At 41.6% G+C, this 19,145-nt stretch overlaps 1 protein-coding gene across 3 annotated transcripts in view; it reads right to left on the bottom strand.

The window, feature by feature from the left end:
* Nucleotides 1-669: 669 nt before the first annotated feature.
* Nucleotides 670-19,145, bottom strand: part of PTCD2 (pentatricopeptide repeat domain 2) — a 48,023-nt gene continuing 29,547 nt past the window's right edge. For 2 of the 3 annotated variants that reach the window (XM_027604571.2, XM_027604573.2), the window contains one exon: nt 17,589-18,701. In XM_027604571.2, the coding sequence (XP_027460372.1) occupies nt 18,477-18,701 (225 nt within the window). In that variant the 3' untranslated portion in view covers nt 17,589-18,476. Of the gene's footprint in view, nt 2,764-17,588; nt 18,702-19,145 lie in introns of those variants that run through there. The other variant, XM_027604572.2, reaches the window with a different exon arrangement.

Below are 19,145 nucleotides of genomic sequence, written 5' to 3'. Positions count from 1 at the left end.
AAGGGGTCTTCAAAGTCTATGGTCACTTAAGGGTCAGACAATTCAAAGTTATCTGGAAAAGTTTTGTTTTTTTGTTTTTGCTTGGGGTGGGGGCTAGGGTATAAACCCTCTAGTTTGGATAGAAACTGAGCAGAGCAGGGACTACAGGAGATTTGGGGACAGCAGTAAAGAATGAGAGCATTTATTGAGAAATGGAACAGTCTAACAACACTGGCAAATCCTTGAGGAAGATACCAGGGATCACTGGGGAAGGGAGGGACTTGGGAGTTTAGGGTTACGGTAACTCAACCATGTGAAAGCTCAGAGCCAAGTATCTTCATGCCCATCATCCAAGCTTTAAATATCGCCAAGGCCTGTGTAGCCTGAAAAAAATGAGGGTTTTTCAATATTCAGTGAAATGTTGGCTCCTTTAAAGTCATTGCCATTTTCATCAAAGTTTTATGGTATAAAAGACTTGGGAAGGTGAACACAAGTAAGGGACTCTTCTAGGTGGCATGCTAGATACAGGGTTGGGGGCGGGGAGAGAAAGGAGAGTCTGAGATTAGCTCTTGGGGTCAGAATTGTCCCACTATTTAGAGACATGACCTCCATGCCTGCCATGATTAAATAACATTCGAATATCTGATTCAGTGTCCAGTGATATTCTCCAAACGTTTGTCTGATGCGGCAAAGAGCACCAAGGGGGCCTTCTCACTTCCCTCAAGTCAGGTGCTGAGAATGTCTATCTTAGTTACCTCTTCAGTCTGGGGGAAGGACAAGTCCTAATGTGGTTAAAACCAGCCTTCCTTACCCATTAGCTCTTGTGAACTGAGGCTGGTCAAGGACCAGGATTGACTGTGTGGCACTTATCTGTTTATTGATACTCATACAACCATTTACAATGATGGTATATTGTTTACTTATTGCTCTGTAACAAATTACCCCAAAACTTACCCGCTTAAAACAACAATGAGCATTTATTTCACACAATTTCTATAGGTCAGGAATCCAGGAGCTGCTTAATCAGGGTGTTCTGGCTCAAGGTCTCTCTTGAGGTTGCAGTCAAGATGTTGGCCAGGGCTACATCATCTGAAGGCTTGACTGGGGCTGAAGGATCAGTGTCCAAGATGGCATGCTCATATGGATGGTGACTTGATGCTGGCTGTTGGTAGGAAGCCTAGTTCTTCACAACATGTACTTCATAGGGCTGCTTGAAGTGTCTTCATGATATGGTATCTCGCTCTTCCCAGGGCAGGTGATCCAAGAGAGAACAAGGTGGAAGCCTCAATAATTTTTATGACCTAGTCTCATAAACCACACTCTGTCAATCCTCCAATGTCCTATTTGTCACATAGTCAGCCCTATTCAGTGTGAGAAGGAACTAGGATACTAGGATACTGTGGCTACTAGGAGGTGAAAGTCACTGGGGGCCATCTTGAAGGCTGGCTACCACAAAGAGCTACCACCTACTGAGAGCTTGCTGTGAAACAGGCCCTTTGCCAAGCATTGTATATACAATAACTCTTCAGGGTTATTGTTTCCTTATTATCCCCATTTTACAGATGAAGAAACTGAGGCTTTGAGAGGGTAAATGACTTTTGCAAGGTTTTTCTAGGCGCGGCTCTCCCTTAATTTTCACTTCTAAAGAATTAATTTCATGCCATGCCTTTCTTTTAGCACACAAGCATTGTGTGCCTACTATGAAACGCGCCCTGTAGTAGGATCTAGGAATCCAAGAACAGCAAGACCCAGGCCCCAAGGCACGTGAAAGTTACATGCACAAAGATAGCACTGTATTTAAGGTATAGCAGGGCTCAACCAAGGAAGTAATCAATACTTTGTGGGTAGGATTATCCTTCTTGTAGGCTTGATGACTGAGATACATCTTCAAAGGAATGAGGCACGTTCTCAACTATGAATGCACTATTACATTCAGGTGAGGGGAGGATAGGGGTGAGGACTTCCACTGATTCGTACAGAGGGTACCCATCTTTAACTCCTAGCTTTTGGTCTGTGTTTAGTGAAGCTGGATGACACTTTATAATATGGTCTACCAAATGGAGCCCTGGGGTCCAGAATCAGGAGACGGGTTTTACACCATATTTTTCCACTTTCCCCCTATGTGACCTCTGGGAAACTCTTAATGGACATACACCTTGGTTCTAGTTTCTGTTAAATGGGCGTAAAGTAATCTTTCCTACATCATGGGAAAGGGAGAGTAGTGGTGACAATCAAATAAGTTAAAAAATATAAAATGAAAAAAGTTCAAAGCTCTGCTTTCAAGAAGACTGAAGTCATGAGCCAGTTCTTCTGCAACGTATTTCTTACCTCTGCCACCCTGTCCTGTCCCCACCCTATAGACACAGAGGGGCTGTTGTTTTTACTTCATTTTCACAGTTTATATTTAGCCAAGGGGAAAAAAGATCAACAGCTCCTGAGGATGTTTGGTGTACTAGGCTACCTCTGAAACAATTTAGAGACACTGCAATTGTCCAACTGAAGTGATGTTGCTGCAAATGGATGATGGTGGACAAAGAGAAAGAAGTATAATATTTGCGATTGTGACATCATTTGTGCTTTGTGTCGCTTTCAGGACGAATATCAGTCAGATGACCCTTTCTGATTCTCACTGTTGCCATGCATTTCATTCTCTGAGAAGTCAAGCACGTTCATTTCTGATGTGATAATCCTGTGGTTTACTATTATTACTGCATAAGGACATGAGCAACATTTTCTTGTGAACAGTCCTTTTGTACATATGTAAATCACAGCCTGCAGTACCCCCTGAAAGAGAGGAAGGATGAATATGCTTACCCTGAACTGGATGCTCATGGGGCAGGATTCTAGATAAGGGTCACCACTACCTTCCCATATATGCCCTGGGCCCCATCATCATCATAGATGAACAGACTCGATATTTTAGATGAGTACAAAATTTCTCAGAAATGATTATTTCATATATACATGAATCTGGTGTCATTATTCATATGAATAATAAAACAGGATATTGATCTCTTTTAGAATCAAGTCACTTTCATTTCATTATGCTCTCTGTTCCTTCTCTTGCCTGGAGCCTTGGAAAGCTAGCCCCACACTCTCTTAGGCTCTCTTTTATCACTACACAATAGTGTCATACTGATAAAATGTTATACACCTCAAAGGATGCTGGTAAGCCTGCTCCAATATACATCATGTTTTGAAATATTTTCTTTCTTCTGCCCAAGGGAGGCTCAAGCAATTCTAGGGTGAAATTTGGCAACTGTGGATTGAGAAGTGAAGATCACCTTGTTCTACAGAAAGTGAAAGAGGAATTGAAGCAAGGAAGCTAAAGCTCTTCATTTGGTTCCAGAATATCTACTTGCCCCTCTCCCCTGGAACGCTCTAATTACTGGTGGTCAAGGCCTTGTTGCCCAGCACATTTTCTTAAAATATGGCTTTAAATGCTTCATTGTGGTTAGAAGAAGACATGTATTAAGTATTAAAAACCCATCATATTCTTCAGCAGCTACTCTTTTATTTTTTTTTCATTAACATACAATAAAAAAACCTCTCATGTTGTCCCTTTGTGGTACACACTCGCCCCACTCCAACCCCTGGGAACCACTAATCTGTGCTCACTATAGTTTTGCATTTTCCAGAAAGTCATATAAATGAAATCAGACAGTATGTAACCTTTTGAGACTATCTTCTTTCCCTCAGCATCCTACCTTTGAGGCTCATCCATGTTGATGCATTATCAAAAGCTTATTCCTTTTTATTGCTGAGTAGGGTCCTATTGTCCTCCCATCCAAGTACTAACCAGGCCTGACCCTGCTTAGCTTCCAAGATCAGACAAGATCGGGTGCATTCACAGTGGCATGGGCGTCAGTGGGTTCTATTGTCCTCATGCATATTTAACTTGGCATGTTTCAGTAGAGCACAGACCCCATGAATCCATAGACAAAATGGCACTTGGTAGCCAAGTGAAGAACTAATGTTTATCTTTCTAATTCTATAGTTACTTGTCATAATCATGTTGGGTGATCATCTGGAGACAAAAAAGAACAGGCAGTTTTTATTCCAGAGGCTCGAGTGCCTTGGACTTTCATAATCTCCCTACATCCAGCATTTGTAGGTTATTAATACATTTCATCTTCAGGTTGTCTAGTGTGTGTTACTGGCACTATCTAATGCACTGGTTACCAACAGAGGGTGATATTGCCCCCCCCAGGGGACATTTAGTGGTATCTGGAGACAATTTTGATTGTCACACTGTGGGAGTGCTACTGGCATCTAGTGTGTAGAGCCCGAAGATGCCATGAAACATCCTACAATGCACAGGGCACCTCCACAACAACAAAATTATTGGTCCAAATGTCAATAGTGCCAAGGCTGAGAAATCTTAATATAATGTATCTGAGACATCTCTTCAAATAAAACACATTTAGTGTGTTTTGGGTTGGGCCAAAAACATTGGCAGGAAAATGGTAGGCTTTTTGAAGAGAATCATTATTTTCCTCCAAATTTTAAGTGGCAACCAAGGGAGTAAGAGTCAGAAAGATAAAAGAGTGATTATTCAAGAAATTGTTTAAACCCCGTTCAAACAACTCTCATATACCACACAAACTACTGATCCCTCAGACAACTGTGGTTGCCTATCTCTGGACCATTACATTTCTACCCTCTGCCTGCAATGCCCTTCACACTTCTCTCAGCTTGGAGAACTCATTTTTAGGGATCACTGGCTTTAGATGCCTTGGTCAGGTATCTTTCTTTCTGGCTCCCATAACAACTGTCATGAAGAACATGACATTCCTCCTAGCACCATTTAATTTACTGGTCTCTCATCATCATGGTATCCTCTGCACAGAGTCCGATGCCTGGCATAAGTTGGTGCTCAATAATTGTTGAATTAAGGAAATCATTTTCTAGATACATTTGGATACTCATTCATCCATATGCTCAATCATTTAATAAAATTTATCAAGTACCTACTGAGTGCCAGGCAATATGAGTGTTGGAGATACAGGAGTGAGCAAAACACATAAAGCCCCTGTCCTCATAGGGTTTACATTATAGAGTAAGGGTTGGCAAGCTTTCTCTGTAAAGGGCCAGATAATAAATATTTTTGGCTTCGTGGACAATGCAGTCTCTATTGCAACTACTCAACCCTACAGTTGTAGTGTGAAAACAGTCAGACAATATGTAAATGAGTGAGAGCAGCTATGTACCAATAAAACTTTATTTACAAAAATAGGTAGCAAGTGTAATTGGCCCTCAGACTAGTTTTTCAAACCGTTTTAGAGAGAAGTCAAATAATAAATAAATAAATATAAAATTCAAATAGTTAAGTGCTTTAAAAAAAAAGCAGGAAAAGGAAAAGAGAGGAAAGAAGGTGGAACTTAAAGTAGACAGGGAAGGCCTCTCTGAGGAGATGACATTTGATAGACATCTGAATGAAGTGAGGGAGCAAGGCAGAGGAACAGCCAGTGCAAAGGCCCTGAAGCATGAATGTGCAGGGGATCTTCTGGGCCAGTAAAAGGCCTATGTGGCAGGAAAGAGACAAGCAAGGGAAGTAAGAGAGCTGAGATTGCAGAGGTCAAAGGGACCAGACTGTGGACCTGGAGTTGATTCTGTGTAATGAGAAGCCTGTGGAGGTTTTGAGAGAGGGAGCAACCAATAAGAAGGGGTCAGGGTGACTTTTGACAACTCCCCCCCGCCCCACCTTGTCCACACAGTGGATTTGGGTGAATTAGGAAAAGGTGCTTCCTATAGGAGGAAGCAGCCTTGGATTTTAGTCTCCACTCAGCCCTCTGCCAGGCATCCTTGGTTGGGACACAGTTTGGACATCATGGTCTGTGGTCTTAAGTGCTGCTGAAGTTACCTAAGAAACTCCAAATCAAATGGTATCAAATGGTATTTTTTTTAAAGATTTTATTTATTTATTTGAGAGAGAGAGTGAGCGAGAGAGAAAGCACAAGTGGGGGCAGATGGAGAGGGAGAAGCAAGCTGGCTGCTGAGCTGGGAGTCTGATGCGGAGCTCAATCCCAGGACCCTGAGATCTTGACATGAGCCTCCCAGGCACCCCCTCAAATAGTATTCTTGAGACTTTCTAGGACTTTGACATCTTTGGTATGCAAAGTATTGTCATTAAGGCAATGGTTTCTGGGGCTTAGCTCAGTGTTTTGGGGCAATTGGGAGGGTGCTGAATCTTAGGGGTACCTCTTCCTTTTCCCCAGGGGTCACAGCCAATTCCTGAGACCTTTCACCCCTCAGACAAGCACTTCCTTTTCTTCATTTTGAGGTAAGGCAGAGGAGTACAGATGAAGGAAACAGGGTAGAGAGTAAGCAGCAAGGTGCCTTTCCAAGTTATGGAAACTTGTGTAAAAGAAACCTTGTGGTGATAATGATGGTTTCACTTCCTGTTCTTTGTTGAACTACAGGTTGCCAGGAAAGCCCTGTCACACATTTACATGCAGGTTAAATTTCTCAAAATCAGAGCCACAACAGCCTAGTAACTGTAGGGAATATGATACAAATGCTGCTGTGCTGTTGTCATTGTCAGTGGGTAAATTTCTTTAGCAACTTGATGTGGTTGTTTCTCTTGGATCCGATGGGAACAAATCCAGTCATGGGCTCACTATTTGTTAGTTGGTCTTCCTTTTTACTTATTGTTTTGGACAGGGAGTCTGATAGACAAGATGAAGAAATGAAATGCATTTTCATTATCATCATTAAATACTGCAGGGCCTTCCAAAATAACCCTAGACAAACTTATCACGGGCCAGCATCTTTTACTTTTCTATGTGCTTTTGGAGGTTTTGACACCAGGGATGAAAATGTGCTTTCCAAACAGTGTGGACTTTACCTAAAAGTGTTGTCAACTGAGTCATAATGAGCATCACGGTTCATTCTTTTCCCTTTGTTGTCTTCATTAGGTGTACAATTTCCCCTAATCTCACATGCATACAGTCTTGGACTTTTAACCGCAGGTCTGATTGAGCATCTTCTATTCATTTATCACTTTCTAAGAATGAACAAATTGGACCAACTTAAAAATAAATATTCCTCTCCTAGTTGCCATAGACGAATGCAATTTGGGTACCTCAGCTTAAAACAATAAAGATGGAAGTGATGGAATATTATTAATTTTGTGCTAATAAGCATCTTCCAAGCTATAACAGAGGATGGGAGATGCTGTCCTGGAGTTGGACTTTAAACTTGGATCTGAATTTCAGAGTTGTTAGTAGGTATCTGAATATTAGGTCTGGAAATGTTAAACTGGCACACACGTTGTATTATTTCTAATCTGTCCTCTCTGTTTTCCAGGCAAAATGGACACTTGTAAATATTCTCTGTTGAACAAACTAAGAAAGTTGAAATGTACCTTGGGTTGCAGTTAAAGACAGTTTTAGCTGGTGAATCTTGCCCATGCCCTACTTTGAGGGATTTAACTCATGTTGAAGGCTGCATAAGACTCTGGGCATGGGAGTTGTACTTGGGGAGCAAATGGGCAATTCCAAATGGTTTTGTTGCCTTTCTCCAGAATATAGCCCAGGAGGAGCTGGTGAGGAACATGAGTTTTTAGGCTTGTTGCTTGCTTTTCTCAATCTGGCCTATTCAGAACTTCTCCCTTGAGATTAGAGCTTTATGCTAGGGAGAAAACAGGACTGAAAACAAACCTGAGGTTTCTCCTAAGTTCCAGTAAAGCAGCCTCCACTCTGAGTCAGTGAGTGAAAGAGTGAGGATACAGGAAGCTAGACTCCGTCACCAAAGAACCCAAAAAAAGGGATCTAAAATTTTTTTTTTCAAAGGAGAAGCATTAATAAAATGATGGGGAAGATACAAAATAGAAGAACAGAGAAAGAAGAAAGAGGAAGTAGAGTTCAGGAGGAAAAAAAATCATAAGGCATTAGTCCATTGAAATACGAGAAGGCAAAATCACACCCAACCTACTCTAGCCCAGTTTACCTGCCAAAACTTTAACTCAGAGACATGGGGACTCCTATTTATCTATTTACCTATTTATCTCAGAATCTTCAAAACTGAGGAGACTGGCTAGTGAAAGTAGCAATGGTGTGCTGGTTATCTTTGTTTCCTCCTATCTTTCCAGTTGTTTTACACCTGAAAGGATTTCAAGAGAGTATGAAATAATCAATAACTTATAAGCCATGTCTACAAATGCAAAGTGAAATGTAGAATTGGAATGGTTTGGAAAACAAACCCAAATGATCCACATGAAGAAAAGATTTATACTTTTGGTCCGGACCCATGGTCCACTGAGGTTGGGACTTTAACTAAAGGGGATAATAAAGGTTGTGGAAGGCCAGGGATATAGAAGTCCAGAGCTGCCATTCATACCAATTGGTTCACCGGTTAGCTGCTTAGCTCTCAACCTTGTCAAAAACAGATCCTGCCTGAGTGAGCTTCATACTACTGATTCTTTACCTGCCGTGTAGGCATTATGTCATAGTGAGATCACCCCCACCCTGTGCAGTGCAGTGGAACACTACCTTCATATGGCCTTCCCTCTACCTGCAATGTCTGATGGGATAAAAGCTTAACACAGCAGTGTAAATAGAGACTTAGTCCTGGCCACTTCCACTCCAGACTCCTAGAGGACCAAATGCCCATCCACCAGGTGTTTCAGGAGTGTTTCATTTCATAAAGTGAGAAAAATCAAAGAGAATATGTGTGGAATAGCATGGACTATAGGATTTTTCCCCAGGCCTTTTTTTTCAGTACCTATGTCCCTGAGCTGTTGTACCCAAGCCATACCAACTCAGTGGGCCACATTTAGAATAATTAACAGTTTCTTTCTTTTATCCCCATCAGTTGTTATAGGATGTCCAGTTGCACAGAATTTCCTCTGCTTTTGGTGGTAACCCGTTATCTCTTGTATACTCATGAGCAAGTCATCTTGAGCAAGAGCATCTGCCACTCTCCTCCTCCCAGGCTCGGGTGTCTGTCAGGGACATCTTTCACCAGAATTCCCAATCCCATGGTAATAATTAGTACTCTGTGAAATCTCAACATATATGTAAGGTCTGTGATAATGAAAAGCTGGTCTTTGACCTGCTCCTAGAAATGGGCAGTGATAAATACACCAGGATACTGAAATCTCTCTTAAAGGAGAAAGCTCCAAGACTTAGTAACTCCATGAGGAAGGCTGGAAGAGAGAGGTTGCTGTTATTTGATGGATTTGAGAAGGTAGAAAGACAGAACAAATAATTAAGAGCCTAATTCCTTTTCACTTCTCTCACATCCCAATATGATTTTAGTAAATAACAGCAAACAATTCATTCTGGGTTTTTTCTTATTAATTTAGGAGGAAACTTTCCCAAGTGAGACAAAGGCTCATTCTCTTTTTTTCATAAGGAGCTGAGGACGTTTTTTCATGAAACATCTAGCATGTGCCCCCCCCCCCCCACTATCTGCAGAGGATCATCCTGTTTTCTTTCTTCTCAAAACATCCTTTCAACACAATAATTCTCAATCTTGAGTGAAGGCAACATTCTATATCCTCCCTGAAGTCTATCTACAGCTACCTTTCCCATCTAGACTGCAGTGTGGACCTCTGTTCTCTCTGAATTTCAGAAATGGAAGATGCTTTTTTAAAAATAGTGACTCTGGGCGCCCTCTGCTGTCCACTTAAATTCTTCAGCTGTACACTAGTGATACGAACAAGGCATGAAGGCTGGGAGGGATTACTGAAAAAAATCCAAACATACAGCATACACAAACATTAAGTATGTGCATGTGTCTATGTATATGTATATGTAATCTATGCATATTATATGTATGTATGTGTGTATGCATATATACCTTAACCGTTTTTACTCAGTGGCCCTTTCAAGGTTCTGCTGAATCAATAGTATAAACCACCTTTCCTGAAAAGGGCACATATAAGCATGTACATGCATACACACACACACACACAGAGCCACCATCTGGGCACACAATACACAGAGTTAAAAACCCGAGCTTTGGTGTCAGACCATCTGTGCTTGCCCACTCCCTGGTATTACATCTATGGCCAAGAACTTTACCTCTCTGAGCTTGTTTCCTCATCTGTGAAATGGGGTTTTCCTGAGGGTTAAGTGAGATACTGTATACAAAGTGCTTTGTATAGAGCCTCACAATTGTTAAGTCTTATTAAGTGTTAGCAGGTTTTTTTTTCCTTTATTTTATAAACCCTACCATACCAAGCCCTGTTTTGTTGTCAAATTCCTTGTTACTTCAGCATCAGTGTGTCCAAGAAAACGCTGTGCTCATCTAAATTGGAAATGACATTTCCTCTGCTCTCCATAGTTTTATACAGGGAGATAAACCCTGTGGCCCAAAAGCCTCATGTGGAGTTGCTTCATCTGTCCTGGCTTCTCAGTGAGTAGCACTCATGTTGAATTATCTTTGGACATGCCTGTGGCCATCCTGCCACCAGCGACAGTCAGAACATAACTCTTTAAACTGATATTCAGTAATTTCCAGCCGTGAAAGTGAAGGCCTCCTTAATCCTCTTGAACTTAATGGTGACACGATGTGTCCCCATGGAGTGCAGTGGGACACACCAGGAGGTTCTGCTGCTCAGTTGCCAGGCATGTGAATTGGATTCGTGGATTCAAAATCAAATCGAGTTGTAGGGCAGTCACTTTGGGGAGGTTACACCTTCTTTTGTGATGTCACTTGTACCTTGACAAGATGATCCTGCTGTCTGGGAATGAGGGAGATCTGGGGAATTAAGTGACATGGGGATGCTGGGCTCTTCTGGGTGAGGAGCTTGGCCTGGAGTTGGGGCAGGGAAAAGGAATCAGGAAAGATGAGGGATCACTAATTGGGCAATGCATTTCCCAGGCAGGCCAGGTGACAGACCATGATTCCGTGATGATTTCTAGGGGGACTGAGGGACTCCTGGTGCCTTTTCCACTCGGGACCTAATTAAATGAGGCCTTCTAAATGAGGCCTTCTTCTCCTATCCTTAGCACCCAGCTTTGGAGTATTTCAGCTGCAGGACAGTGATTACCAGCCAAATGTGGGGTTCTTTTCGTCTCCCTGGGCCTTCTTTTCCAGACCTCACCTTTAATCACTGTGGTAAAGTTGCCCTGAGGCTCTTGGAGGCCACAGTCCTCAGAAAAAGATCAACTCAGTAAGGCAGGCAAGCGGGTAAGCTGTTTGGCAGTTCTGATCCTGTTCCGTTAGTAGCTGGGAAGTTTCACATAAAACCTTTGTGTCCTCCCTCTACTCTCCTTTTCTCCCCAAATCACTTCTGTCTCAGATTAGCCGAGAGCCTAGAAATACTGGGGGGAAACCCCATGGAGACAAACTAAGAAAGAGGGCTCTGGCCAGGGTGTTATGCACTAGTCACCTATGCCCCCTTCTCTGCCATCCCACTTCTTTAGGGCTTGGCCCTGTCTCAGGTAAAACTAAGATAGGAAGAGCAACCAGTTTATGAGAAAGTTGTGAAATACTGAAAGCAGAGCATAGCAGGCTATACATATGAACTAAAACCTGCCATTAATTAATTACCCTTTCAAAACACATTAAGGCCACATTATAGTATCATAGGACAGTAATATGCTACACAGGAACTTTGGGGTCATATAAAACAGAGGTAGGATAGTTTGTCCTTCAGGAGACACTAGATATACTTGGAAAAAGTCCTGTAACAACACAAGGCGATGTACTTTATGTGTCAAAATGAATGACAGACAATTGGTGCTATCAAAGACCAGAGAAGGTCCTCATGTGTGGGTATGCGCACATGTGCGAACACACGCCACTTACAATCTATGCCACGGGGTGATGGAAGTATCACCCCAGACTTATCCCAATCATTAACAACGTGGTCACTTGCACAGTTGTTCATTTAATGTGTTTCTCTTGCAGAAGGCAAACTCATGATAACAGAGGGCATTTTTCACAAAAACCGACACACAGATCAATGGAACAGCTATAAAGAGCCCAGAAATGGACCCTCAACTCTATGGTCAACTAATCTTCGACAAAGCAGGAAAGAATGTCCAATGGAAAAAAAGACAGTGTCTTCAACAAATGGTGTTGGGAAAATTGGACAGCCACATGCAGAAGAAGGAAACTGGACCATTTCCTTGCACCACACACAAAAATAGACTCAAAATGGATGAAAGGCCTAAATGTGAGACAGGAATCCATCAAAATCCTAGAGGAGAACACAGGCAACAACCTCTTCGGCCTGCAGCAACTTCTTCCTAGACACATCACCAAAGGCAAGGGAAGCAAGGGCAAAAATGAACTACTGGGACTTCATCGAGATAAAAAGCTTTTGCACAGCAAAGGAAACAGCCAACAAAACCAAAAGACAACCGACAGAATGGGAGAAGATAGTTGCAAATGACATATCAGATAAAGGGCTAGTATCCAAAACCTATAAAGAACTTACCAAACTCAACACCCAAAGAACAAATAATCCAATCAAGAAATGGGCAGAAGACATGAACAGACATTTCCGCAAAGAAGACATCCAAATGCCCAACTGACACATGAAAAAGTGCTCAACATCACTTGGCATCAGGAAAATACAATCAAAACACAATGAGATACCGCCTCACACCAGTCAGAATGGCTAAAATTAACAAGTCAGGAAATGACAGATGTTGGTGAGGATGCAGAGAAAGGGGAAACCCTCCTACACTGTTGGTGGGAATGCAAGCTGGTGCAGCCACTCTGGAAAACAGTATGGAGGTTCCTCAAAAAGTTGAAAATAAAGCTACCCTACGACCCAGCAATGGCACTATTGGGTATTTACCCCAAAGATACAAAGGTAGTGATCCAAAGGGGCACGTACACCCCAATGTTTATAGCAGCAATGTCCACAATAGCCAAACTATGGAAAGAGCCAAGATGTCCATCAACAGATGAATGGATAAAGACGATGTGGTATATATATACAATGGAATATTATGCAGCCATAAAAAAAAACACCCTGAAATCTTACCACTTGCAATGATGTGGGTGGAACTAGAGGGTATTATGCTAAGCGAAATAAGTCAATCAGAGAAAGACAAGTATCATATGATCTCACTGATATGAGCAATTGGAGAAACAAGACAGAGGATCATAGGGGAAGGGAGGAAAATATGAAACAAGATGAAACCAGAGAGGGAGACAAACCATAGGAGACTCTTAATCTCAGGAAACAAACGAGGGTTGCTGGAGTGGCGGGGGGTGGGAGGGATGGGGGGCTGGGTGATGGAGATTGGGGAGGGTATGTGCTATGGTTGAGTGCTGTGAATTGTGTAAGACTGATGAATCACAGACCTGTACCTCTGAAATAATACATTATATGTTAAAAAAAAAAAAAAAAGAAGATAGTAAGAAGGGAAAAATGAAGCGGGGGAAATCGGATGGGGAGACGAACCATGAGAGACGATGGACTCTGAGAAACAAACTGAGGGTTTTAGAGCAGAAGGGGGTGGGGGGTAGGGTTAGTCCGGTCATGGGTATTAAGAAGGGCACGTATTGAATGGAGCACTGGGTGTTATATGCAAACAATGAATCATGGAACACTACATCAAAAAGTAATGATATAATGTATGGTGACTAACATAACATAATAAAATAAAACTAATTTAAAAAAAGGGCATTTTTAAATCCCGTTTCTACTCCATGTTAGCAAAAATATTTCAATCAGAATTACACCAATATCAATTTTTGCTCAAGATATTTTTGAGGTAATGCCACTTAAGCCAACTTAATTCCTTGATTCCTTTTTTATGTAATATAAACCATGTCCTTTTAAAAAAATTTGTTTTACTTTTCTGAAATATTTCCATTGGGGGGTTAATTCACAATGATTTGGCTCACCACACATTTTTTTTATGCATAATGTATGTCAAATTTGTAGAGAGAAATCTTATTAGGTAAATTTGAATCTTGAGTTATTTTTGTCAAGCTCTGTACTATTCTGCCATGTTGCCTTAGTTTACATGGATATGTATGCATATGTGTGTATATGTATACATGTGTCTCTGTGTGTGTGTATATATATATATATAATTTGGGAAAATGCTAGATACATTTTTCACTAATCTTAAATCATAATGACCTGGGACTGCTGATTCATTGACTCTAGTGGAGAGGGTTTGGGACTGAGGTGGGTCAACATCAGAGTGAGGTGCCTCAGGAGTAGAAGCAAAAGGCAGACATACACACCTCATTAGGTACTTGCTTAGGAGTCCAGGGACGAGGCCATACTTACCTGCTCTTCCCTCTTTGTGAAAGCAGAGACCAGAGGACCCAGAGATGGTATCTGAAGCCCAAGTCTCATGTCCAAGTCCCCAGACTAGCAACAGCAGCATGAGAATTTATTAGAGAGAATTTATTAGAAATTCACATTCTTGGACCCTGCTCCAGATCTGTGGAATCAGAAATTCTAGAGATGGGGCCCAGCATTCTGGGTTTGAACAAGCTCTCCAGATGACTCTGATGTTTGCTGAAGTTTGAGAACCACTGCCTTATACTCAGCTGTCATCTTGGCTATGAAAAAAAGGGGTAAAAGGAACATATCCAGAAAGATCAAAGATTTGCCTAAAGAAAAAAAAAAATCAGAGCTTAAAATATCCTTTAAGCAAGATCAAGTCGCCCATGAATTCCTCTCTGAGGTTCTCAACAGGAGTAGAGAATACATAAGAAATTTTTGTTTGCTTGCAAAGAAATAGAGAAAGCTATAATTTTGCCTACCTGAATTGTAGCAGATACCTCCCCATTATATTTTCTCAGTAATAGTCATTAGGAATTAGTTCAATTTTGTATTAATTCCTTGGATCACTGTCAACAAAACTGTCAGCCAAAATTGCCCAGGATTGGTCTATTTCACGACTGAGTCTATTCTTCAGGATTTTGATCACTCTGTAAGGAGTACTATCTATAGAAGCAAAGAGCAAATGACTAGGCCAAGGGTCCTTAAATTCGACATGGCAGGCCAAAAGTGTTCTGCTTTGGGAAAGGGATGTCTTCTCCCTGTGGTATCTTAAGAGCCTTTCATAGTGCCTTGTCCTCTGTAGCTGCTCAATATTGATTTGGGGAATGAGTGGAGAATCCATAAGGGTTCTACAGCTTGAGAACACCCAAAGAGGTGACACATGAGCTGGATCTTGAAAAATGGGAAGAAAAGGATACATAATAGGCTGAGCAAAAGCCTGGGGTCAGGTCTAAATGTTTGGGACTGAGTGGAAGGCATTGGAGAGAAAACGCTATTTACAGGGGGATATGATGACAATCAACAACCAACATAAATGAATTAGTGAGTTAAATGAGTACTCATCCTCTGATATGATCCCTACTGTGCTAGGTATGGGGTCAACAGTGGAAAACAAGATAGACATGGCACCTAAACCTAGTGAAGAGTAGAGAACGATGGTAGGAGGATGGTAAGTGTGTTGATAAGTGAAGTATAGGAGCACATAGGCAGCTCACCTAACCTGAACTTAAGGAAGTAGGTGGCTCAAGAAAGCCTTTCCAAATGACAAGATGTCTCAGTCATGGCCTGGAAGAGAGGAGGAGGGAAGGAGTATGGGGTAGCACGGGATGAGGTGGGCTGGGCAAACCTGGGCTAGATTGTGAAGGACCATCTAAGCCATGTTAAAGAGACACAGCTTTATCCAGAGGGGTGTGAAGAGCCCTCAGGAAGTTTTTAAATAGAAACGGACAAGTTAGTTTTGGAAACCTCACCGGCTGTAGTAAACACAGCTGAAAGAGGACCAATGATGGTGACTTTAATTAGAAGTAGCAATGGGAAATAAGTTCAAAGAGCTTGCTGGAAAAGTGTCTGATAGTTTAAAACATGTATTTCCTTGACATTCCCACCAATGGAAGCCAGAATGAATGCTCCCTCCCTTTGAATCTGGATGGGCCTGTGATTCGAGTGGAAGGGCTGCCATGGGATTTCTGAAACCATGAGGCTTCTAAACCCAGGTCATAAAAGGGGACAACAGCTTCTGCCTGGTCCTCTTGGGACACTCCCTAGTACTCAGCCACTGTGCTGTCAGGGAGCTACACGTAGATGTTCTGACCCCAGTCTCAGCTGAGGTCCCAGCATCACCCGCCATAAATAGTAAGTGAGGAAGCCTCTGAGGTGACTCTAATCCCAGCCATCAAGTGACTAATAACCACCTGAGACACTGAGTAAGAACTGCCTGGCTGAGCCAGTCAATTCTAAAGATAATGAGAAAACGATTGGCATTGTTTTAAGCCACTAAGTTCTGACATGTTTTAGACATAGCAAGAGAGAACCAGAACACTCTTCTGATAACACTTAATGAAAGAGGTACTTTTTGTCTTTCTCATACTGTGCTGTACTCACCATGGTGACTTCTGGAGTCTGAAGCAACAGATATTTATAATAAATGAAACAATCTACAAAGGCACATAATAGGGTCGGGGAATAAGATGTTCTGTCCAAATATTCTCATTAACAGAGTAAGTACATGCTTTAGGCAAATTATCGATTGCAAAAAAACACACCATTTTTGAAAGAAATTATGAAATTTTAAAGAAATAAATGCTCACTATAGACTAAGCAAACTTCTTCTGATGGTTCTTTAGCCTTCAGAATCGTCTATTATTTGGGGGTAAACATGGGCCTCTTAGTTCCCTCTGTACTCTTGCCCTTCAGCATAACTGTGGGAAAAGGTCGAAGAGCCCAGCTTTTACCTGCAGCACAGTGACCACAGTCATCAGCTGTTCAGAGCAGCAGGGCTTGTGAGGGTCAGGGCTGCTATTTATCGCTCACATTTTTGTTTTCTCCTAATGAATGGTTGTTAGCTAACAACCAGGGCCATAGTCACACAGGGCTTAATAGCCATTCGAATTCTCTTTGTGAACATCAGAAGATAAAAGATAAGTTGGGGGACAGGAAGCACGCCCTATTACTCCCTAAGACTTTGAAGGTAGAGAAATCCAAATGTTTTCTGAAAACACCAGACACAAAAAAAATACAATTAAGATTCTATAAAGGCACAGAATTTTCCTTAAAAGGGGCTAAGTCTTCACAGAGCTTAAGCAGAAGGAAGAACGCGGTTGTTATATAATTCTTCAACTAGGTATCCACATTCTGAATGCTGACGGTAATTATAATAGCGTTTACGTAGCACTTCTCAGTACCAGCCACTGTTCTGCTTGCTTTACGTTTAGTATCTCATTCTGTTCTCACAGCAGGCCTATGAGGTGGATATGATTACCCCATTTAACAAATGAGGAAAGTGAAGTGAGCCTTTACCTAGTATTCTATCTCTGAAGAGACCTAATATGCTCTACTGGGAAGGGTACTGGACTAGGAATCTGGATTTTCCTTTCAGCTCCACCCCCAACAAGTTACACCAATTTGGACCAGTCATTTCTTTCACCTAAAAGATGACGGAATTCAGTTAGGAGACTCAGAAGATTCCTCCTACTCTAAAACTGCTGATTCTATGATCAATTCTGGACTCTGAAAAACAATCAAGTTAAAAGCAAACCTTAGTTTTTGAAACAGCACTGAAGGAAGCATGTACAGAAATCTAGGAAGACAGCTGAGAGGCGTGAACATCATGTGGGCCTTTAGAAACAAAAGGCACAACTCACCAGTGCTGTGTTTCAAACCATCACGTGACAGATCAGGACGAGGAAGCTTTAACCTGCTGTCATGACACGTTTATTTAAAAAAAAAAAAGCATCCCAAGAGAAAAGAGATCATTATTAACACGACAAACTGTAGAACCAAATATTTATGATCCACATTAAAAAAAAAATACAGACAGCATTATGTGGTTTTTATTGGCACTTATTTTGAAAAAGCACATGGCCTGCCCATGACCACAGCAGTAACCATTTAAATTTTAGTTTATTGATCAGTTCTGAGAGCTAAATTCTGGGTTAGTTCGTGCTGCTGAGAAAACAACCTCAAGATGTTTTCTCAGGAATATTTTCTCTCATTTTTGAGAAAATTTGACACTACTGAACCTTAAATGAAAATTTCAAGTCTGTATGCAGGTTCACAGTATCTTATTTGGGGTCACAGATAAATGATGATAGAAGCAGTGAAAAAATCCTAGGCTATTGCCCAGTGTGGCATGATAAGTTTCAGACCTCCTGAATTCAGCAAAGGTGTAATTTGCAAGCAACTACTCCCCTGAAAATTCACTGAAGTTGACCACCTAGGGTGAATTCCTTCCCACTGGTGCTTACTGGGTTCTACTCTGGTACCGGGAGCTGGACTGGAGACCACAGGCATGTTCCTTCATGGATCCTCGGAAGTTTACACAGGGGAAGCGTCCTTCCTAAAGGAGTGGAGCTTTCTGCTTTATTGTATTTAGATCTTCACAGCGGCACAACATTAACTTCTCCAGTCAGCATGCCAGTTCTCAATGAACTCAGAAATTTAAGGAGACCAAGTGTTTGTTAGTATACCATCCACTGGAGTACAACCCCTGATTTCTTAGGAAGCCATTAACTCACTAGAAGCAGGCCCTTTCCAGCTCAGACCCATGGCGGGTTTGAAGCTAGGGTTACTCAGCCCACAGGGACTGGTTGAGTGGCTGGAAGGTCCGATGGCTGACTGTCCTCCTGTTTAATAGCATCATGTGGGATTTCCTGTCCCCAGGGGTGTAGCAGAGCAGAGTATCCAACGTGTAAGTGGTGACCTGGCCATTTATGTGCAGTTTCCCATAGATCTCATCAAATCTGGCTAGAAGGGCAGGCACATCCTTTACTTTTTTCCTTGCTTTGGCCAGCTGGGAAAAAGAAGAGCAGATCATTATGTATCTGCAAGATTTCTTCTTTGTTCCTCTTATCCTCCAAGAAGCAGAGATACAAATGCATAAAAATGTATACTGTATACCTATAATGGTGAAAACCAGGGTACCAGGGCACACAGAAGTATGAACGGATTCCATAAGCTATACACAAAATTCAGAATTAGTACCTGAAAATCATTCCTAGTATCTCATAAAAAGGTGGTACATAATATACAATGAAACATATCAGGATAAAGAGTCAAATAGCAATGGAAACAAAGTTTGCCCAATTTAAAAATCAGAGCAGGAAGCAAATTATGTAAAGGTTTATAGCACATGGTAAGTTTTCTGGAATTCATTCTAGAAGCCATCCGAAGGTCCAAATTAGGACATGATCTGACTTAGGTTTAAATGGCTGTGTAGAGAAATTGAGGGTGGAGA

Source organism: Zalophus californianus, chromosome 5 (assembly GCF_009762305.2).
Source record: "Zalophus californianus isolate mZalCal1 chromosome 5, mZalCal1.pri.v2, whole genome shotgun sequence".
In the NCBI taxonomy this organism is placed as follows: domain Eukaryota; kingdom Metazoa; phylum Chordata; class Mammalia; order Carnivora; family Otariidae; genus Zalophus; species Zalophus californianus.
Note: the sequence above shows the minus strand (reverse complement) of the source record. Positions and strands in the feature narration are given on the sequence as shown.